This window comes from Cyrtonyx montezumae, unplaced genomic scaffold (genome assembly GCF_038088225.1).
Source record: "Cyrtonyx montezumae isolate F1298 unplaced genomic scaffold, pur_monq_1.0 scaffold_8, whole genome shotgun sequence".
NCBI classification, from domain to species: Eukaryota; Metazoa; Chordata; class Aves; order Galliformes; family Odontophoridae; genus Cyrtonyx; species Cyrtonyx montezumae.
In genome coordinates this window covers 114074855-114098352 of record NW_027072089.1, presented here as the reverse complement: position 1 = coordinate 114098352, position 23498 = coordinate 114074855, and the positions used below count along the sequence as shown (strand labels likewise).

General features: G+C 37.9%; 2 protein-coding genes across 2 annotated transcripts in view; one reads left to right on the top strand and one right to left on the bottom strand.

The window, feature by feature from the left end:
• The window catches only part of ITGB8 (integrin subunit beta 8), a 134305-nt gene that overhangs the window by 7410 nt on the left and 103397 nt on the right, over window positions 1-23498 (top strand). The gene's annotated exons all lie outside the window — the stretch shown is intronic.
• Window positions 6655-23498, bottom strand: part of MACC1 (MET transcriptional regulator MACC1) — a 30046-nt gene continuing 13202 nt past the window's right edge. Inside the window, exons 2-5 of the mRNA XM_065752077.1 lie at window positions 18128-18242; window positions 13654-15692; window positions 11715-11903; window positions 6655-6913 (exon numbers count right to left, since the gene is read on the bottom strand). Coding sequence (XP_065608149.1) covers window positions 6698-6913; window positions 11715-11903; window positions 13654-15692; window positions 18128-18242 — 2559 coding nt within the window. The 3' untranslated portion in view covers window positions 6655-6697. The remainder of the gene's footprint in view (window positions 6914-11714; window positions 11904-13653; window positions 15693-18127; window positions 18243-23498) is intronic.

The following is a 23498-nucleotide window of genomic DNA, read 5'->3' as shown; positions in this document are numbered from 1 at the left end:
TGGCTGCTCACCAGGCCATGTGGAAGGGGAGAGTTTCTCTGAGAGGACTTTAGAGGGGTTAGCAAGCCAGGGAAAGCTGGCAGCACGGGTTGCAGAAAGGTCTGTGTAACCAAGGCATTGTGAACATTTCTAACCAACACATGCGGTGGAGGACATGCAGAGACAGCTCCCACACAATGCTCTCTCCATCTCAGCTGCACCATCTTTATTGTTTTATGGAGTAATATTTGTCTTTTATAGCCAAATAAAAATGAGGAAACAGCAAGGTCCATTTGGTTTTAGTAGTCTGATACCAGTTTAATATCTTGACATGCAGCGCATGCAGACTGCCACTGAAGTCATCATGCTGGCTAGAGGTCTCCAGGTTGAGAAAGGCAGCTGTGTGAAAATGGGTTTTCTGACCTAAAACCTTTACAGATTCTTGCAGGCATAAGGAGCCCATTCAGATTTCTGTTTTTTTTTTTTTTTTTTAAATGAGATAATCCCCTGGTAATATGACTAAGCTTTGTAATTTATTCAGGAAAATTTCCCAGCTTCTTCTCACTTTGTGACGTCTTCTTGCAGGACCCTCAGGGGTTTGGGTGTTGGGTCTTGTTTTTTTTTTTGGTTTTTGGGTTTTTTTTAAGGATTTGATAACCCTATTAAACTGTTCTGCAAAAACAGACTCCAGAGAGAACTTTCCAGTTACACACAATTAGTTTTATCGGTAGCGTTATTAAACCGTACGTTAACTGCTTTATTAAATCTCCTTTATTAATAATGGTAGAAGATTTTGAATGAAAAATAGAGGTTAGTATTATACAAAATCGTTTCAGACTCCAATACCAACATATCCTACTCGTGAGTAGAATTATGAGTCTTCTCATGTGAGATTTCTTTTAAAATATACCACTCTCTTTTCCCCTACATCCTCTAACCCCTTTGTACTTTCCTCTCTGATCCAGGACATAGGGCTGTAATGGATCCTGAGAGAGAAAAAGGCCACAGGGCAAGTCTGGATGGGTTGCTATTTTCTTATGTTTATTTTAGTGTCCGGGTCAGAGGATGGTAGCTCATTCTAACCAGCAGCTCTTGACATTAGTAGCAATGAACCAGGAAAGTGGCCATGATCACTGTAGAATGAATTCACAAGCTATCCCCTGTACAGAGGAACAAGGACAGTGTAAGGGAGCCTGCTGGAATGCAAGTTCCACATAAGGCTGGTGGTTATTAGAGCAGCAGGAGTGCCAGGGTGAAAGCGTGTGCCTGCCTGCTCCAGCCCCACAGTCTCCAGGACAGAGTGTAAGGAATGCAATGAGTGTGGGATGTGCTTCTCCCTGCTGTATTCCCACTATCTGACTCTGTACTGTACTCAGCTGGTGGCTGTACACAGACCATCACCTCCATATGGCACATTCTTCCATAAATTTAGCTAGCTGCCTTTTGCACCAATTTATGCTTTTGTCTTCAAAAACTTCCTGTAGCAACTCATTCTGCAATTCCTCACTGTGTGAAAAGACACTGCATCTTATTTTTAAACTCATTGCCTGATAACTTCACTGTTAAGAGACGTGCTGAACAGCCATTGTTTATTCACTTCCTCCCTGTCAGTTCTGATCTTCTTTTTTCACAGCATATTGCATTTGTCAAGGCTACATTTTAGGTCTTGTTCTGAATTTACCCAGATCGTAATGCTTGAAATGCCGCAGTTGTGGAATGGAGCTGAATGCCCTTTGTATTTGCCTGCTCTTGGGACTATTGTGTTGCAGTCCTTATTCCATGCAAGCCAGTTCATTTACATTTTAAAACGTGGGATTTAGAATGAATATGTAAATGCACTTTCCAGTCAGTGTAGTAATTCCTGCCACTTAGTTTTAAATTAAAATCATGATTGTTAACTTAGGATCAAAGATAGAAACTGTCTTACTGGACAAGGATATCCAGTAATAATTTGGTTTGAGAAAAATGAGGTAAATATAGAATTAAATCTGAACAGCAGTATTATCTCTTTCTTCCAAATGTTCAGAAGCTTGTGCTAGTTTTCAATGACCTTTTCAAACAAAGATTCACCTTTTCAAACTGGCCGGCATGATTCTGCCACAGAAAGGAGCGTGTTCTGGGACACATCCCTGCGAGGTGAACTGGCTGCCCCATCAGCTCTGCAGATAGCCCTGCTCTCAGTAGTTGGTTCATTCTGATGCCTCAGGGAGTGATATAAGCCAGCTACTTCTGCTTATAAACAGACTAAAATAAGCATATACCCATGTATTTAGCACAGAGCTTCCAAATGAAGGAAATTACTCATTTCTCAGGTATTAACAGAACCATAGTCTTTGACCTCTCTCCCTTGCCTTGCAAAAGTGATAAAAGCCATACAAGATTCCAGTGTACAATATCATCTTCCCTTGTTTATTTTGTTTAAAAATATATACTGTTAGTTAAAAAAAATAGATAACATATATACATTGGCAACGCATATAAAATGGCACATATGGACTAAGTACAATCTCCAGGTTATTTTGAAGACTATGTCCCAAACTGTCTGTAGATATTTACTGACAACAGTTACCACCTGCACTGGAATAACAATTCTTTACATATCTACAGTTGCTATAGAACTTATCCAGAGGCTTTAACAGACAGGATGCTCTCTCACATTAATGTGCAGAATACCTTTTGCTATGTGCTTTTCTGAGGGGAAAAAGAAATCCAACACTCATATTCTCTGTTGCATTATCTTTTCATGAGCATTCTCATAACTAGAACACAAAGAGACCAAAATGGCAAAGCCTTCTATTCATATTTGGTCCAGCTGTCCATAGCTGATGAAGATGATGAAAAAGCAGAAAAATGAGAGAGAACATAGTACAACCATCCCTAGCTTTGAATAATTGTTCAGGAAATCTTTGTTGGCTTGATCACTTTGCAGAGTCCAAAATGCTTTAAGAATAAATCTTTACAGTCAGTTCAACAAAAAACAAGCAAACAAACAAACAAACAAAAACATACAGAGTTACTACTTTGGAGCTGCTTGGTATTTGCTTTATAGACTGCTTAGTTTAATGAGAAAAAAAATTGTGAAAAAAATCAGTATTTTTCACAAAAAGTGACTTAAAAGAAAAACTTGCTCACCTCTTCCAATATCTTTTGCCTCAGCTGGAGAAGGCTGGCTGCTGCCTTCCCTTTTCCTCCCTGGATGAGTCCACAGAGACCATTCCTATCCAGTCCCAAACCTGGCAGCTGCCTTGGGAGTAGCCCTTGCTTATATTTTAAAAGAAACTTCCCTTTTCCTTTCTATGTGTCTACTTTATGAAAAAGAAAAAATAAAATAAGGGAAAAAAAAAAGTGAAACATAAAGAACTGAGTCTTTCTCCAAATGCAAATGGAAGACAGAAACCCATGGGAGATTTACTTATTCTCTCCTGTCTTGAGAGTTGCTAATTTAGAAACACATCACTGCAGCATGCCACTAAATGCCACAGAGCTGAGTTGTTTCTCCACTGTAAGAACAGAAATGGCTTCTTAATTGCAAAAAAAAAAAAAAAAAAAAGTAGTATTTCTAGTGTGAGTGGCAGCTAAACTTTTCTTACTGCTGCCCACCATGCAGCATGTCTACCCTATCTTGAGGCAGACAGCGGCAGCAATTATTTCTCCAGTTTTCATAGTTAGGTGAAATCATAAAATAATTGGGTGCTCACACATTTTTCATCTGTTTAAGAACAGTACCAATCCAGATGCTAGAAGAATGGTGAAAGGGTCTTGTGTGCCTACACATCCGAAGGGAAAAGGAACAGAAACTGAAAAGAGGGTCATTTAAGGCAAGGACCAGGCTTATTTTGCCTTGTCTCCTCTCAGAGAGCTATTAATCTCACCCGCTTTGCAGAAACCCAGGAAGGTATGTATGCAGGCTCATGGGAAAGCTGTTTTCTCTTGACAGAGTGGGAAGAAAGGAGAAAAGGTCAAGAACAGTGTGTTTACCAGACCCATGTGCTCTTCTATGCGTGCTGCTGCTGCATGCAGCTGCTTTCACTCTCAGCTGGCATTTTGCGGTTTAGAACACTAAAGCACTAAATAAAATATGGGATTTTAATACCTACTATTTCATGTATCCAGTGTGGGATGCTAAAGTAAACAGAATATTGCACGAGTGCACATTTCATTCATACAAGCAGAAGCTTAAAGCAGAAATGGGGAGAACAATTAACAACCAAAGCCCACAGTACACAGAGCGTGGGGTACAGCACAACTACAGACAGATATAAATTTCCTTTTAAAGAAATATACTTGAAAGACCAGTTGCTTAATGTTACAAGCTAAGGAGAACTCTGACTCACTAAGTCAATATTTACTAAATCTACCAGGCCAAATTCAACTCTTGCTCTAAGCAGAAACAATTTTGCTGTTGTTTCACATCAATGAAAGGAACTGGCCTAGAGACCAAATCTGGAAAATATACAAAAATCTTCACTGGGTCATGCAGTGCTATGTTTAAGGATTATTTTAAATAATTTATTTTAATTGGATTTCTATTTCTTAAATTTATAATTTTAATACTTAAATTTAGAATTTTACTTTTAAATAAGCACCTTTTCCAGGAGGACAACAAAGCCAATAGATGTTATTTTCCCCTTTTGGGGGCTTCATAACTTTCAGTAGGGAAGAACAGCTGGTCTCTGCACAGAAGGACAAGTTAACAAGAGCATGTTGTTTTACACTTTCTTTGCAGCTCTTTAAAACTAGAGGAAACGTGGTATGAAATAGGTGCTAACACCTGAAACAACAGAATTTCTGACAATCTGCATCGTTTATCTCCAGGTTTCATTGATAAATAAAGACAGTGCTCTGTAGTCTGAATCCCTCAATTAATTGCAAATCAAGAGCAAGTCCACTGAAGCCAAATTACTTGCATGCTCATTCAGTCATGCCTTCACCCTTAAAGGTCTTTTGTTGAGTGAGATTTTCATTTACTGAAACAAGAACTCATTCCTCAGACTCCTTTCTGAGCTACGAATGCAATGGGTAAGCTTAAAGAAACTATAAGAGAAAGTAGGTTGGAGGAAAGAGGAGGGGAAGAAAAACATTTACATGTGCTATTTGGTTTTAGAATCACAAAACTCTCCTTGTTAGTAGAGGTCATTGAAGAAAACAGCAGAAGCACAGATTCTTAACTGCAATGCTACTCCTCTGTGATACTCCAAAAACAATTTGGCATTGTCTTGGCAACAACAACTGATGACAGAACCCAGATTTCTCTTCTCCCAGAAGTTATGAGTATATGCTAAGGTTTCTGAATGAATGTTGATTAAAGATGCTTAAAATGGCTTTAACCTTTTGAAGCTTCTACTTAAACAAAAATTTATTTAGAAGCTTATGATAAAAAATAATTACAATCAAGTTAGTTAGTCTGTAGCTATTGTTCAGCCTGTATTTTCTGTATTTATAATAAGCTACCTCATAACTGTGGGACTTCTATTGAAGTCTAAGCAGGATGCTTTTTAGAACATATGACTAATGAAAATTAATTGCTACCAAAAAAAATTCCAGAAAGCATCCCAGCACTGTTTTTCTGAGAAAATAATAGCCATCACTCATATTATTCATACAGCAAGGTAGAAAAGAATGATCAACAAAAGAGGTTATAAACAGTCTACAACCTTTATACCTACCAAACCAGTCTTCCTTGTTTAACAATAACAGAGGAAGAATATGCAACTGATCAGAGGGATGGTGTATGGGAACTGTTGAATTACAGCCTGAATCACTGATTGATCAACTGTGGTGAGCACTGAGTCAGCCACAGGAGCACAGGTGAAGGCAATGCACCTGTGTGAGCAGAAGGGGTGGAGTCTGGCCCTACCTCTCCCAGACCCCATTTAAGGGTTGTCCACCACTGGGGAAGAATCTCTTGTTGGAGATCCCTCCTGTGTGGAGTTCCAGGTGAGCCCTTCCTAATTTACCAGTTACCTTTATACCACCTGGATAAGCCATACAAAAATATACTGTCCATTATATTGTGTGGGTACTATTCTTTCAGGGTATTCTTCCTACAGATGGACAGTGTACACCAAGAAAACTTCCTGTATTTCTAGGCACAAAAACAAACAAACAAAAAAACATCAGAGCTACATCAACAAACGAACTGACCTTGGCTACTATATTGACTGTCTCTTTTTAAGACTCCATAAAATGAACCAAAAGCTGTTTTGGAAGGAGTTCACAGCACAAACCTTTCCTTCCAAATGTATATAACTGTTGAATTACTGTTCTGAAAGAAGATTATTTTTGTCCCTGTTTAGGACAAAGAATCCTAGTTTTTCTAGGTTATTCTGTACCTATCTTCTTAGAATTGAAGATTTGGGACAGCAATTAAAATGTTTTAAATATTTAGATTGTAATGCCCAAATGAGAGTAGTGTAAACATATGCTTCATGGGCTGCTCTCATCCATGCACGGCTTTGTTTCTAGAACCGATTTCCACCTAGAAATCAGTGCAATCAGAAATAGCTCCATACACAAAGTTGCCTGTAGTATTCAAGCCATTTTTGACCTCACCCTTTTCTCACTTCAGCTATGAGCAAGGCCCGTCAGTCTTGAATGGCTATAGCTGAAAACCATGAGACTAGACTCAACCTCAACAGCATTTAGCCCTACTCTGCAAGCATTGTTGAAACACATAACAACATAGTTTCTACATTTTCCAAAAATGTATCTTGATAGTCTAGTTTTCTTCCTCCATTCTGGAGAATGCACTTGCTCTTAAAACTTCCATGCAGTTCACAAGAATCAATGTTCCAGTTAACTCTCGCCACTGTTTTGTTACTGGATTTTTCATTTTATCCAAGGCTGATTGCAGGTCTTGTAAGACATCCCTGTAGCTGTCTCCATAATGGGCAGCCCATGTGTAGAGAAAGTCATACGCAGGTTTCCACATCATCTGCAAATAAGAGAAAATTATAAAAAAGCTTAATTGCAGAAATTGAACTACTGCAGGTTAAAATAAATAAATAAAAAGCTACTTCTTTATCATGTAAGGCATATTCATTAAAAAAAAATCCAGGAACCTTATGTACTTCATTTGTATGAAATTCTAGAACTCTCAGAGGAATAAATAAGAGAAACAATCAAAACTGTTCCAAGAGCAGGAAAATCAGAAGTTTTTATAATTAACTTGTTAAAATTAGGACATGCTATTTTAAAAAACTATCCTGCAACAAATAAGGGACAGGAAAGAAAAAACAAGTTACCACGCTCCTTATTGCAAGTTACAATATGTTTGATTATTTTATGCCAAACAAATATGGAGTAGGTCTTTCCCAGGTGTAATTTGTCATTTACCTTGTGGCATTAATGAAGATATGGCAACATAATTTCAATAACAAGTTGGCTTGCATCTTTCAAAGTGCTGATGTTTGCTCTTGTTTACAAACAGGAAGATTATCTTCCCATCTAATGCTTTTGAAAATTTAACTTAGACAACTAGTTCCCTTCTCCTCACTGGCAGCAGAGATTTTGCAAATGAACAGCCATTTAATTGGCAGTTGCATGGATAAAAAGCCACAAACAAACCCCTTCACTGGGGTTTGTAGGGTTGATACCATTCCCTAAATGGTACCATCACATGTTTTTTTTGAGAAAAATACACATGAATAACAATAAAAGCACATGAACTGAAGTGTACACATGTATATATACACACAGAGGTGATCAGCAGTCACTTAATTCTAAGAGGATTTTTTTTAACCTTTTTCTCTTTTTTAATGGAGAAACAATTGTCATGATTCTGACAGATAATTCAGAAGGAAATTGGTTATTTCTTCAGTATCCTGCCCTGTGAATTTGCAATAGACAATGTAAAGCTCCACTTCCTTACTTTGAGCTCCATTTATTTGATCATTTGAGAAATCAAGTAGCTGGAGGAAATTTCCTTTGCCTGTGGCTCTGAACTTTTCTCCACATGTGGGCTAGGATTTAACTCCTAACTTACTCCGATATTAACTCTACTGTAGTTTCTGCCAACACCTTCCTCAACTTCTACTGTCTTTCTCCTCCATCCTTAAATGCAAAAACCCATAAAATTAGTCTCCCTGGTAGTGTATCTCACAGTCTGATTAGTCTGGTTTCTGCCTTCAGTTCAAACCATAAGAAAATGCCAATGCTTTGGGTCAAGTTTGTCATTTCAGCTCTACAGGAAAGAGCATCACCATTATCCAAAACGAATGGTGCTTAATGCTCACTTTAAGCAAGTCTGTCTTAAGTTATTACTGTAAGGTTACAAAAGGGAGGAAGAAAAGTAATTTGGAAGTTCTTGGAAGACAGGAAACATAAGCAATTCTGTCATTCGATAAGATGCTATAATGAGTAGAAAACAAACAAATGAAAATTTGTAATGTACAACTGTAAATACCTGATATTACAATATATTTAAATGAAAAAGCACCTCACTATGGTTGCATGGATGATGAGATTGGAGAGTTTCTTTATTCTTACTTCTAGCTTGATAAGCAACATAGCCAGCAATATAGCTGGGATTTCCTAATACGCTACTGCTGGCTATGCCTTTTCCCTGTCTCCTGCTTCCTTTTCTTATAGCCTGATGGACCAGGCTATTTAAAAGATTAGGAGACAGACTTCTGTCTGGTGATCATAGAATCACATAATTGTTGATCCTTACTAGTATGTGAAAAGACAGGGTGTATTAAAAGATGCTATGCTTTGATTTACGTTGAAGGTCAGACTGACACTGCACAATCAGAGAATTGTCTGAAACATGCCTAAAATACAAACCATGCTTTCCTCAACTGTTTTTTGTTTGTTTGTTTGTTTGTTTGTTGTTGTTGTTGTTGTCTTGCCAGGACAAAATAAAAACTTAGAGAATCAAAAACTTTATGAACTGATTATCACTAATGCAATGTGGCAGTAACTGACACATTCGTCACACCTAACTAATATTGCAGACCAGGGTTCTGAGGTAGGTCCTTCTCCACAGTCACATACTCTAACGTAATGGTTGAACTAAATCATCTTTGACACTGTTGAATTTCAACACAGCAGATTTTTAAGACAAATTATTAAATCACTGCAGCATGCTGAGCAAATCACATCTCAGCTTCGTGTCTGGGTTTTCGCTCTGCTCCCACTACCTCTTCTGAGTAGATAATAATGACACGTACGTTCTCCATAAAGAGATTTGAAATTTACTGATGAAAAGCACTTTAAAAGCTAGGCATCAATTGTATGCATCTCAGGTTGTCTTTGTGATCATCTGAGAGAAGATTTCTCCCACTAAGAAAAATACTCCTTTTAGAAATAGAAACATTTTTTGGCCAATCAATCTTTCTGATGGAGGATAGTCCTTGATTAATGAATTGGTTAATGTTTTCAGACAACAGTCAGTAAATAGTCAGTACTCATTACTCCTTCATCTTTGCTTAGTTTTCCACTTGCACACCAACAACTACTATCAACAAAAAAAAACATTTCAATTGGAAAAATCCAGGCTAGGATTATTTTAATGGAGAAAATTTTTTAGCTTCTAGGTAAACTTGATGAATGGCAAACATTTCATAATAAGTAATCAGAATAACATTAGCCTGGTAACAATCATGGGGGCTTTCCCACACAGGTATGAATTTACACTGTGTCAGCTATATTCCTTTTGCAGCCCACATAGACACTCCCACTTGAACACACACAAGAACACACACAAGAAATTTTATAAGCAGAATACTGTTTTCTGAACACAGAAGTTCCATTTGCTAGATCACTGAGAAGTTCAGAGATCTGTTCCTGTCTTTAAATGATGAACTTGACTGTATTATCTTCAGGCACAAGTTGCTGTCATGGCAAGGTGGGGAATCTTGGTGGTGGTTTACTACACTGTGATATATATTACATGGGAAAGTACATAGATATATAATGCCTATATATTTGAAGCAAAGTAAACATATACATAACAATGTAAATAACATTATGTGTGTGTGTATATATTGCATGCATTGTGCTGAAAAATGTGTAATAAGATTGTTAGTTCTACTGTCTAGTAGCTAAGAAGAAAGGATTTCCAGACACCATGAAGGCCAATGGAGTCACACATTGCTCAGGTATAATGAGCTCTAAAATTCTCGCTCAAGAAAGCTGTGATTTTGTCAAACAAAGGAAGGTCATCAAGTAAAACAAAAGTCTAAGAAGTTAGACAAAGCACTACATAAATTAAAAATTGAAGTGACAGTCATTCACACATTAGTGGAAAAATAAAGCTAATTAGGTAACTGGTTTTTCATTGGAAAGAGAGTAGTAGACAAACGATTGGTAGAGCTGAGTTTTATAACAAAAAACACAAGGAGAGGTGTGCATCCATACAGAAATAACGTACCCAGAACAACAAAACAAAGCAAAAACATGAAATAGCTCAAAGAACTCAGATTAAATACTCAATGGATTTAGACTGTAGAGAGGAAAATATGTTCAACAGGAAGCAGGTAGAATCAGTTACAGGGAAAGAAAAAGAAAGAAAGAATATCTTGAGCTGCTGTGAAGGTGTTAATGTCAAATAGAAGCAATTCGTTAGGTACCAAGATGTGACAGAGGAGGGATTCAGACTGGATAATGCGTATTGCCTGCAATAATCAAGGTATGTTACAGGCAAAGGGAGAGTCAATCCTGAATGGCAAAGCTCAAGCAGAGAAGTCATATTAAGCAACATTCAGTGATACAAGAGAATTCTCAATGCAAAACCCTGAGAACTTCTCAAATTCTCAAACCCTGAGATTCTCAATGCAAAACCCTGAGCTGTTGGCATATAATCTGCGGGAGATGGCGGATCCAGTAAGTAGAGAAACATAGAAGTAAAGTTGTCTGCCTAGGCTAAGGTGTGTCAGGAATACAGACTGGCCCTCAACTCAGAGGTGTAAGCATGAGCCCAAATTATGTCTCATGACACATCTGTCACATTGCATGGATGCTATGGATACCTCTGAGCATCTTCAAATAGCACTAGAGAGAAATTTAGGTGTCTAAATTTCTCCTTGACTGTATACACACTAAAATACATCTGAGATGACAACTTGACTTTTATTTTTAAGTCATACTTCCATTCAGAGTACAACAAAGGGCAAATATTATAAGCGACATGTCAAACTACACAATTAAAAGGTTTACCATGTTGATAAAAAAGGTCAGAAGTAGAATTGGTGTCAGAGATTCCAGCCTCTTGTAACACTGCCTTGTCTGAGTTAGATGGTGACAAATTTGACACTGATGCAGAACAGGGAAGTGTCAATAGTAGAGTTAAGCTTGCTTTCAGTGGAGAGAACAAAAGCTGTACTGAGGGTGATTTGAAGGGGCACATGCAAGGACTGGATGATCTCCCTTACTGCAACTGAAATGATAGCAGCTGGGAAAGAGAAAGACAGAGTGGGCAAGATTAAAAATGAGATGGCAGGTCAATAAGGGACTGAAAGTGACCCCTGGGATGGAAAGAAACAGTTTGAAACTCAAGATAGAGAGAGAGACCAGGATCTCCACAGTAAATTATGGCACAACACTCTACAACTAGCCTCAAAGAAAAATCTAAAGAAATGAAAGCAAAACTTGATGAGAACTCCCTGCACTGAAGTGATTACAAACTAAATACAGAGGCTGTAACTATAAAAGGAAAGAATTTCACACTGCAAGGAAAAAGTAAGGAGTTATACCTGGAAAGGAGCAACTGTGCACTGTCTTACCCAGATCCTTACCTCTAGAGCTACTGTTCCACTTTTCCCTTGGTGGGGTACCTCGTAAGCTTCTATTTGTTGCTTTGTGAGTCGGGCTAGCTTCTCTGCAACTTCCCGCCAGTATTTGCCAAGCTTCACAGCAGATGTCAAAATGATGGTGTCTTGGGTAAGACGGGCCACTAATCCTTGGCAATCTATTTTCAAAAGTGCCTGCAACGATCATTTTCATTAATTTTCTTTCACAAAGGAACTTCCGAACTTCCTACAAACATTATCATTTGTCCTCAAAGTGCTAATCTACATTTTTAAGCTGACAAATATTTTTCCAATAAAAATGTGTTGCCAGTACAGGAAATCTGCCCAGAAGCTTAAGAAAAAATTAGGCTGCCATTCAGCTGCATCAGCATTCCAGTGTCACATGGATATTGTCCAGCTAAGGGATCCCGAAGAAAAAAAATGTTTTTCAACAAAAATATCTGGGACATCAAATTATCTTAAAGTATGATGTGGAACTTATAACAGTGCTTTAATTTCAATTTTACTTAGATGTGGTCCTTAGTCTACTGATTTTCCACAACACTGATTAACCTGGCCAGCACCTTTTGGTTTACTCCTCCCACATAATGGATAATTTGCCAATCATCACATAGAAATGTGAGAATGGAAGACCTCACTTTCCCATGCCAAATGAGCTTTCAAGAGCAAACAAATTAAAATGTTTCCAGGAGAGAAGCCCTGAAATGATGCGTTCTTATTTCTTATTTATATCTTCAAGAGCTAATGAGAAAATGGATGGTGGTAATTAATTTCTTTTCTGCTCAAATTAACAGCAAAACATTCCACTGAAAATACTGTCTTGTCAATGCAATATCAAGAACCAAAACCAGAAAATCTCCTCAGCTTTCAGATACCGATTTTTAATAATAGCAAGCTTTTTGCCACAAAACAGCTACTTGTATATTTTAATTGAAAACGTTCCATAAAAACCCTCAGTGAAACACTACAACTTTTGGTAGGTAAGATGCTTGACAAGTGTAGCTAACCAAAAAATAATCAGTGTGGATCCTAAACTCTCCCATACTATTGCCCATCTAGAATAAAATACTGAAGTCACACTACTGAGAAGCAGACAGTAGTATACAGTACAAAGACCCTTTACACTTTAGCAAAGTGGACTGCCCCTCTGCTGCCATCTTTCACATGGTAACAAAACCTAATGGAATATTTCCAGGAACGTTCAACCTCTACTGCCATACCATAGAATGGCCTGGGTTGAAAAGTTCTTCAAAAATCCTCCAGTTTCAATCTCCCTCTCATGGGCAGGATTGCCAACCCCTAGACCATCAACATCTTCCTCTGACTTTGTGGGCCAACATAATAAAATAGAAGGCATTACTTTCAGAGCAGCCCTCATATAAATTGCTACTGCTGAAAATAAGTACTAAAACAATGTTGTCTTTATTTGGCTACAACACTGAAATTGTCAAATATGGACAGAAAATCTTCAACCAGTAGATAGGTTGAATTTTCCTTTAAAATATAAGGTAATCGTAGATATACATCTTACGGCAGAAATACTACCAAGTTCCCTCATTGTGTGATTGTTATTTAGTTCTAATTACAACTGCAAATTGCTTAGGTAAACAACTTGCTATCGATTCAAGACTTCCATGACAAAAGACACAACTACTTCAACCATGGCTTGTCAACGTACTACATAAACAAGATTCCTGTATGTTTACAGAGTACTATTTAAAATGAATGGATTACAGTGTTATTTTTCGGAAGGGTCTGGATGGATTTTCCACCTATAAGCATCTGCAACAATTAGTATAATATGTTCAAGTTTGTAAAAGTTCCTGTAAAGGTGTAGGACAACATTTTCTCGTTCATATATTACTAGTGACTAGCCTCTTGGCAATGCATTTCCAATAACCAAGTTAGTTCGTGCAATACTTACAATAATTAGCTCATAAAGGAATAGTCTCTTTTTTTTATTAGCATGGCAGTCTTCCTTTAGCCTCTTCACAACATGCGCAACTCTGTCTGATTCTTTATCACCATGTTCCTCATTAAAGTCATCCAAAGATATATGCGAATATCCTAGCACCTCAGATAAAGATCTCCAGTCATAAACACTCTCTGATACTGTAGATAAAACTACTGAGTAGATATAAGTCAGTTTTTTAAATGGCAGCGTAATCTGCTCAACAAGATTCCTGGTTGTAAGTTCACTGTCAGTAGTGTCCATAGCTTGCTCTTTGGAAATCACTTTTATGTTTTTACAGTGTACAAGACCAACCTTTCTTCTGAGAACTCCTACATACCACTCTTTTATTTTAGCCTGTCCAATGGCTTTTACTTTATCTTCACCAAGAAGTGCTATTGTGTCTCCTTTAAAATATTCCAGCAAATAATCAATTTTATTTTGACGAAGCACAGTTTTCAAAGCCACTCCATAAGTATTAACGTTCAAAACTTTGTCTTGAAACTTTGGGTATTTAACCGTTGGTATTAAAAGCAAAGGTGCTGACTTGATTTCTTTGCGCTTTTGTAAGCGCTGTGGCCGGCTGACGATTCCAGTTAATTTTGGAGCTGGATCAGGGGTCGTAACATGGAACTGTGTTACTTGGCTACTTTTTGAGACTTTAATCTGAACAAGAAAAACAAAGAAATGCATCTCCCTACATCCTAGCATGGAAAACAGGAATTGTTGGCGGACCATTTCACCAGTTTTCAGTTCCTCCTCTTTAATATTTTTGCTTTCGTCTTCCATCTTCACTTCAAAATCTGGATCACAGGATACCAAAGAAATGTTTAGGTCTTGGGGCTTTTCAAGAAGAAACGTATGTTTACCCCACAGCTGAAACACTACAGGAGGCATATTTTTCCCTCCTTTTTTTATATCACAAATTGTAAGCTTTCCTGGAATGTAGTTATGACCAAACACTGCAAAAACTGCTGTAAAAGACGGATGAATATATTTGGGACCATAAATTCCAACTGAGACAGTTCTATGAATGTAATCCCAGACATTAGTGGCTGGAGGCTGGAGTTTGTTTGCCTGTACTGCAATCACTGCATACATCACACGACTTAGGTCTGCTAGCTTCACTTGTATAGTATCTTGATAAGTGTAGCAGTTCTCTAGCTTCTTAAAAGGCCCTTCTTTATCGAAACTAAAAAAACACACAATATCGCTCATAACTTGACTGAGAGGATCATTCTTCACTTTAGCTGCAACTTTCACCTCTAGAAAAATTGCTTCCCTCGTGTTGAGGTTGCTCAATGTAAGTTCTATCAGAGGACTTACAGTGCTAGACAGTTCATTGTTAAATGACGATGGAGGGTTAAGGATAGCCCTTAATCCAACTTCCTGGAATTCCCCAGGTAATACATGACCCACAGGGACATGGACATTAATATCAGAGTCAGGTAGTTGTACTGAACCCCCTTCGTGATTCAGTTTACAAACTACATGAATGTCTGTAGCTTGCGTCTGTGCCCATCCAGGACTATGGCTCATGGCTTCTAAGTCTAGGCAAGACCGAGTGAGCTGTCGGTGACTCAACCAAGCCATCTTGTAAGCTTCACGGTCATTCTGAAGGCATGTCATGTCAGAAACTGTAGTTTTTTGAGGCGTTGGCTTATGAGGATTAAATCTTCGATTATCAATAATATCCAAGAAGTCAGATATGCTTTTAGATCGTCCAGATCTTCTTGTTGAGGTCTTCCTTAGAAGACAATCAATATTTAGCTCATCACCCGAGGAAGCCAAAGAATCCCCGTCACTAGAAACTTTAGAGAATAAATAGGACTTCTCTCTCAACACAGGAAAGTATTTATTGTTTTCATTTCTATTGGAAGCAGCTATGTCATGTACAAAAGGGTTGGAGGCTGACAGTTCGTTCCAGAAAGGGTTAGTCTTGGAAACAGCATGGGCATGTTTGAATAAATCAGACCACTCAATATCCAAATCCATTTTGTTTTCATTGACAGCTGTTGAAGAGAAGAAAAAAATAACACTAAATATTTCCTAAACCATAGAAACTTGAGACATTCCATTAATTTCCAACTGACGCTCTTAAAATGCTTGACAGGTGACTAAATTCATCCTCTCAACATGCATAGGGATCAAACTGTTAAGGAATATATTTCTACATTTTTACTTCAGATCATTAAAGAGTATCAATATTGAGTATCTGTACTTAAGTAGCATTAAGAACCTTCATTAATAATATCAGTATTAACAAATGAGCACTGAAGGATGTAAGCAATCTCCTGCAAAGCTCTGATTACTATGAACACCGAGAAACGTTAATTAGTATAAAGCACAGTAAGATCCCATGAAGTTTAAACCATTACATTTCACTAATCTTAGAAAATTCCACAGGTTTCTTTCTTTCACAAAGATAAATTTTGCCTCTATGCAAAAATAAAGCATCCACTGATTTGTTTTCCAGACACTGTAGATAGTATGGAATCCTTCTCATGTTAGAGCACATGTATTTGTAAGAGTGCTGATATCAATTTATTTACCTCAGTTTGAGTGGAATTTGGCATAGCATATTTCCTTTTAAAAAAATCATTCATGTAATTTATGAATTACTTCACAATTTGTAATTTAGAAATAAATGATGCTGTGGCTAATAGTTTTTTTTCCTGAGATTGCATTCAAATAGAATCGTAGAATCCTAGAATCATTAAGGTTCAGAAAGACCATTTAGATCTAGTCCAATCTTCAATAGACAAATAAATATTAAATAAACTGAATAGGCAAATAAGAGCATATAATTGATATTTAAATACGTTTTTAATAAGAATACTCATTAACAATAATGTATTTTTCCTGTGAACATATGACACTAATATTTTATGTAAATAACCGTTCACAAAAGCTGGTTTATATGTTGAACGACTCAGTGCAACAGTCTTGACTTTCTGCACTACAGGTTCCTGTTACTAATAGTTTGCCACTATTCTATACAGAGATCATACCATCCTTCGTATTGGCTTAAAATCCTATAAGGGAATTTAATTTTAGAGGGAAAACCTCAGCATTTCTATTCATTCATCATATCTATACCCTTCTCTGTTATACTTCCCATATAAGTTTCCAAGGTTATTAATTATTGCTGAAGATCAAGACTAGCAGTGCACTCAGACAAAAAAAAAACCTGAAACATTTGTATTTTTCAGTTCCAGTTTTTTGTGAACTGTGACAAAAAGCCTGAACAGTGAAATTTTTCCTCAGCTTCAGAAAAAACTCAAATGAGAAGAACCAAAATGGAAATGACCTTCCTAGCTGCCTATGTGGGAGGCTCTAGAATTGCCTCAAACAGTCTTTGAAAAGAGCTGCCAGCAGGAACAAGCACAAGGCAACCTGACTGGGCTGGGATGCTCAGTGTCATTTTTGTCCAGCATCCAAAAGTTTCCTCTGCATTCCAATGCTATTACAGTAGAAAAAAATGAAAATTTTCAAAAGCAAAATTCTGCAAGTTTATATATATACAAAATGTCCCAACCTCCACTTTCTTTAATGGTATGTTTCCACAGAAGTCTCAGCAGAAATCTGTGATAAAGCCCATGTCATTAGGCTAGTCTTTCACATGCCAAGCTAACAGTACAAGTTATCAAGGTGCAGTAGGTTAGCAAGGAAATAATTTCTATCCCTCAGCTTGCACTGCAAGTGCAAAGCTCACCATTAGTCATGTCTGCCACTGGACAGAAGTTAAGATGTCTACCTTGTGAAGCAGAATGTTAATTTTCAGTTTAAAACAGCAGTGAGATTAACAGATGACATTCAATAGTTTTCTACAATCCACAACTCAAATTGTTAAGCTGGGATATCTTCAAAGTTTCCTTTAGGTAATGTTCACCTAGGCACCATCCCTAGCGCTGTTCAAGAAGCGTTTAGATGAGGTGCTAAGGGATTTGGTTTGGTAGTTGGGTAGGGATAGTGATAGAAGGATCGTTGGACTAGATGATCTTGTAGGTCCTTTCCAACCTTATGAACCTGTGAACCTTTTCAGATTTCTGGTATTTAAAAACAAAACACCTAATTAATGAAGTTTGGCTAAGACTTCTCTCTTCTCCTCCCATCTCCATCCTCAAGAACATACCCTAAATAGCATTTACTGATAATGGCTAATTATCAGTAATTGCTCCTCCTAACCTGACCAAACCACATGTGACACAACAAGGAACTTCTCTTATGCTAGGAAGTTTCTCCTAAGGGACAGTATGACAACGCCCGCACTCTGACTCCAAGGACATCCATTATGGCTTGAGCTGTGCAAAACAAGTGGCACAAGAAAAACAAACAATACAACCAGTGTACAAGGGTTTACAGAGTAGCTGAAGTTCTTAACACTATCAAGAGCTTTATGCAAGTAGAAGACTTGAGACTGAAAGCCTTAATACAGAAAACATACTGTAGGTGGCTGAAGGCATCCGATCATCCACATCAATCAGAGCGCCCTCTGACCTGCTCCGTGGAATCTCTGAGTTATGGAGGGAGGCTGTTCCACTACTGGAATCATTCTCCTCCTGCGAAACAGTTAAATACATAAAACATCAGTAGTATGCCAGCTGAAAAAGAGGAAAACTGTTGAAGAATAGTTGACTTTTGCTCCTGTGACAGGATAAACAAAAAACTTCGTAAGTGATGTTACGGTTTAAGGGCAGATTCATGGAGCTTGCCCAAGAGCATTGCAGTACTGAGTGAGTCTTACTGTCTAATTTGCAGCAAGAGCACCAGATGTGACAGCTACAGTGCAGCACCCTGGCACTATAAAATGCTGGGAGAAACAAACAGAATGAGAGAAAATAAATCACAATTGTATGTCATGCAATTAGAATTAAGACAATTATACAAAAATTGCCTTTACAAATGTTTTGTATAAAAACTTCACAAAAGTAATAAACATCCTAATTCCTCTTTTCAATTAAAGTTGACTAGAAACATCGAAGGAGATCTAAGTCTATTCATACCTTTGTCGAGCAATAAAAAGTATTTCCAGTCCTATGTTGTTGTAAATGATGGTAACCAATAAAACAATTAAGACATACAGAATTTTCAAAATAATTAAATATAAAGGGGAAAAGGGAAAACCACAGATTTTTTGTGGTCCATCCACAAGATGCAGCAGTCAGCTTTGTTCAGGAGTCTGAAGTATTGCAGCCTACCACTTCTTCAACAGAAAATGCAGCCAACTCAGATCTTGTTTTTATTGTGATTAAAATGAGAAGAAAAAAATGCCTTGGGACACGTTTTGCTGTGATTATACAAAAACAGAATTATCAACTACAGCTCCAGTAGGTGACTTATGGGAAAAAAGTATAATTTACACCAGAAAATTACTGAATGAGAAACTGGAAGCTGGTTGACTGTTTCCACTGTGAATAGTGCTATGGCCGAATATGTGGTTTTTTCCACTGCAAATGCAACTCAGTACCTTTTCTTCTTACGACAGTGGCTACTTCAGTAAATGACAATCTGATCAGATGCTGATTTGCACTCAGGCAGGATGGAAGGCTGATGTCAGGCTAAGGCTGACAGCTAGCCAGTGGCTTTGCTGTCATGGGGCAGCAAGCACTTTAAGGATCCTGCCACCAGAAAACTCAGCACTCAGCATTAGAAGGGCTGATTTTAGATAACAGTAGAAGCCTGCCTCCAAGACTAATAGTTTGTAGCTTCTGCAATTAACATCATGCCAAAATAAAACTGGAATCTAAAACACCTCTTTCACCCTACACTGTAATTCCAACAGCTGATATCCCACATCTGTATAAAATTATCACCATCTGTGATAAGGGGAAGTATCTTTGATAATATCTGCATTCCTAAGGTAATTGTTTTTCATTGCTACTGTATCTTACAATGCTGAAAAACTGAAAACAGAATAGAAGCATGCCAGATTTTTATCTCAGATTTCCATCCCATGAATTTGGAGTGTTTAATCACCAGATTGGACTACAGAGACATTACACTGGTATCCATACTCTTAACAAAAGTTTAGAGTAAAGTCTATTTAAAGTCTACTTACAGCATCAATGTATGCACTGTCAGCAACGATCTCTGACTGGTGATTTATTGACATATTAATTTAAGAACAGTTCTTTGAAAAGTTGATAAAAAGAACAACTATTGTAGTAGCTGTTTGAATGGGAAGGCAGTAAGTTAAAATGAGGATAGAGCATGAAAGGGCAAGTAGCTGCAGAAGGACTAAAATAAGAAGTCTTAAGAGAAGGGGAAAGAATAGAGAGAAAGAAAAACAAATTTTTTACATAATGTGTGTATATTGACAGAGACATGAGAACAAGACTGCATATTGAAATCTTATACACTACACATTTCTGCAGAAAGAATAAGCCAATTTCCAAAAGGCTCCTCTGGGAACTCATTAAGACCTTCAACCACAAGCCTGGCACAAAGAAAGTAGAGACAGACACTGAAAAGGAAAACCAATCTCAAAAATAAGGCCTCACTCTCATGATGAGGGAGCCCCTGTGATTTAGGCCAGCCAGAAAGAGGAGGGGGGGAACAGGGACACAACATAGATGTTTGTATGCAAAAGATAACCACATTTGGTCAGAATGCCACAGGATGTGGGAAATACTGAGGACAAGCTGTACCCATACCACAGGGTCCTGCGCACTGTGCTTCCTGAGCACAGTGACATGATCTGACAGCAGGGCTGGATTCCATCTCTTCTGCGTTCCAGCCTTAGTGCTAGGAATGCTTGAACTCCCAGTGCCTCTGTATCAGACTCTTGAACTAAAAAAGCCCAAAGCTTCCCCTTCTTTGCGGGTAAATTCTTTGATAAAATAGCATCCTGACTGAAACTCTGAATTGGACAGCCCTGTTAATTAAAAATTTACCTCAGTAAATCCAGAAGAATGATCATCTGTGTGAGAGGAGAGATCAGCATACATGGGATGAAAAACCATGCTGAACAGGAGCAAAGGGAAAAGTTACAAAACTCTTGCTGCAAAAATAGAAAATTATGTATGGAAAGAAAGAGAAGCTACGCTTTTCATTTGCTGTAGCTGCTGAGTAAGAAAGATGTAGCCTGTCAAGTACTTAATGGCCCAGAGAATTATTTGACTGATAGTGTGTCAGTTCACAGCGTGAAGTGAGCAGGAAATGTAGAAGTAAAAAAGTTGGAAAGAGATCATCTACAGAGGTGACCAGAGAGCAAAACTAACTGTAGAGAGACATGACACTTTTCTCTATGAGAGAATGAAACAGTTTGCTAGGTGCAGGCTGATGATACAGCCTGGAAGGCCCTGGTCAGCCCACAGGGACAGGGGAAGCAGGGCCACAGTGCTTCTGGAAGGCACACTGCAGTCTGTTACAGGGGAAGAAAAACATTTTAGAGAGAGACACAAGTCTCAGGTAGAAAGCTGAAATCTTCAGAGAAGCCAGGAGACAGATCTGCTGCAAACAGCATTTTTTTGCTGCACGTGATGCCTCTGAAAATGTCTTCCAGGTCTTTTAAAATTCAAGTGCTTTTTTTTGTTTGGTTGTTGTTTTTTTTTTAAGTCACTACCAAAGAAAACATGTCCTGCTGTGCTTAAAATAGTGGTGAGGAAAAAAATAAAGAAAGCCCAATAGCAAACACTTCCCCACTGCCTCTGCCCTCAAAAACAAGACAGAACACATTCCTTTGTGTTTTTAAAGTATCAGCATCCCAGAGAGAAACAACAGCAATATGCCTTTCATTCAACCTTAGCCCTGTTTGGCCTGCCTCAAGAAGAGTCCGAATTCACAGCAGAGTTCTACTGTGGCTGCGTCACCCCACAGATTCCTTGCACATGTAGCGATACTCAGGCATTATTCACAATGATTCATGGCCTTCACATCCACAGGATGAAGTTTCATCATTTGCAGAGACAAGACAAGCAATGCAAGCAGGTGATGGAGAAGTGATCCATTCCTCAGGCTCACTCAGCTCTCATGAGGGACAATGGCTTACTAGCTTTGGAGGCTGGGTTATTAGACTCACAAGTTTATTTCTCAAAATGGTGCAAGGCCTTTTTGTCAGAATGTTAAATACAGTATTCCTGACCTGACCATGTGCCAAGTATACAGAATCATTTAAATTCTATTAGCTGAAGAGAAGGATTTTTAAAGAGAAAGCAAAATAAAAAAGAGAGATGGTTTCAGAAGGTACTACACTTACCAGATCTAAAACACTGCCTGCTCTATATAGATAAATATGTTTGCAACTGAATATCAGCTACATCAGTGGGTCATATTACAACACTCCCTTGGTAATCACGGTCTGCAGACAGATCATTGGATGTGAGTCTACCAATCTCTTGATCACAAAGCAACTGTTAACCATCGCATTGTAGCTAATGGTTATAGAGGACAACAAGAAAAGTTTTCAACTTACTGTCTTAGCCTAGGATATGAGACAGTATAGAACTGCATCTGTATCTCCTTTTGTACTGCCAAAGCAGTGGCTTTTAACGTTCAAACTAAAGATCTCAACCACTTATTACCTACCTTACCAATACTTCACAACATGGTAGCACCTTAGTGTGATCCTATTATCTGCCTCTTTGCCTATAATAAGAAAATGTTCTCAATTGATATATCTACTAACTTATTCTGTTCTTAAATAATTGACTCTTTGGGTACCTTCTTATCATAATAAATTTTCAGAATTGAAAACATTATTTGTAAATGCATTCACACTCCTACCCGAACCCAGGTTTTAAGGTTCCTGCAGACCCAATATCTCTCTGTGGTAATGATTGTAACTGACATAATCACTACTAATAATACTTCATTTGAGCCAGCTTTAAAGGGCAGAACTAGCAGTCTTAGTGCAACAAAGAACAGGACCTGAAATGGGTCATCCTCACAGTAGATTTCCACAACTTCACTAGGGGCTTTTTATAGCCTCCACTCAGCTCTACACTACCCAAAACTTGCTGCTTTGCAGTCAGTTCAGAGAATACGATGCAAGAAAAAATACCTACCCTCCCTTTACAATCCAAGCATCTTTCCATTCCACACACCTGCACTCCTAAATTGCTTGTTGTAAGCACAAGGGCAAAGGCCTTTATCTTTAATTATAAACCTTGCATTTGGGAACACTGCTTTCCAAAAAACAAATAAATAATGCTTAGATAAATCTTGATGTTGCATGTTGTGTTTCAGATACCACTGTGAAATAAGTTACGGTTTCTCTTTGGCTACAAAATATATATATGCATTGATTTCCACCTGTATTACCACATAACTGAAGAACCGAAAATGGAAAGTAAGGACATCCTCAACAAATAAGGTTACCAACTTTAATTTAATACCAACAAATTGTAATACTACTACTTCACTTTGAACAGAGAGTTTCAAGTTTATTTCCTTAATTTTTCAAAAAATTCATTTACTTACTACTTTTCAAAAACCTCTGAGAACAAGAGTGTTTTTAAACAAACAAGCATAATGTATTCTCATGTGCCATGTGTAAATATTCTGTGGAAGTACAGAGTTTCTTCATTACTGGAGGTCCTGTGAAAAGTCTGACTACTTCACAGGGTTTACAAGTTACTACTGACAGTAATCCCAGAGTTATTCCCTCAAAAGTGATCTTAGACACCCTCTGTAAGGAGTGTCTTTTATTTAACAATCTGATTATAAAGTTCCCCTGCTAAGGGCTGTTATTTTTTTGGTGTTTCAGTGCCACCACAATATATGCTATGTTGTGCAGCAAAGATAGGGTTTCTATGTAAAGTGTTCTGCGTGTAAGAGCCCTGCTGCCTATCCTGTTACTTTATTGTTTCCTAGGA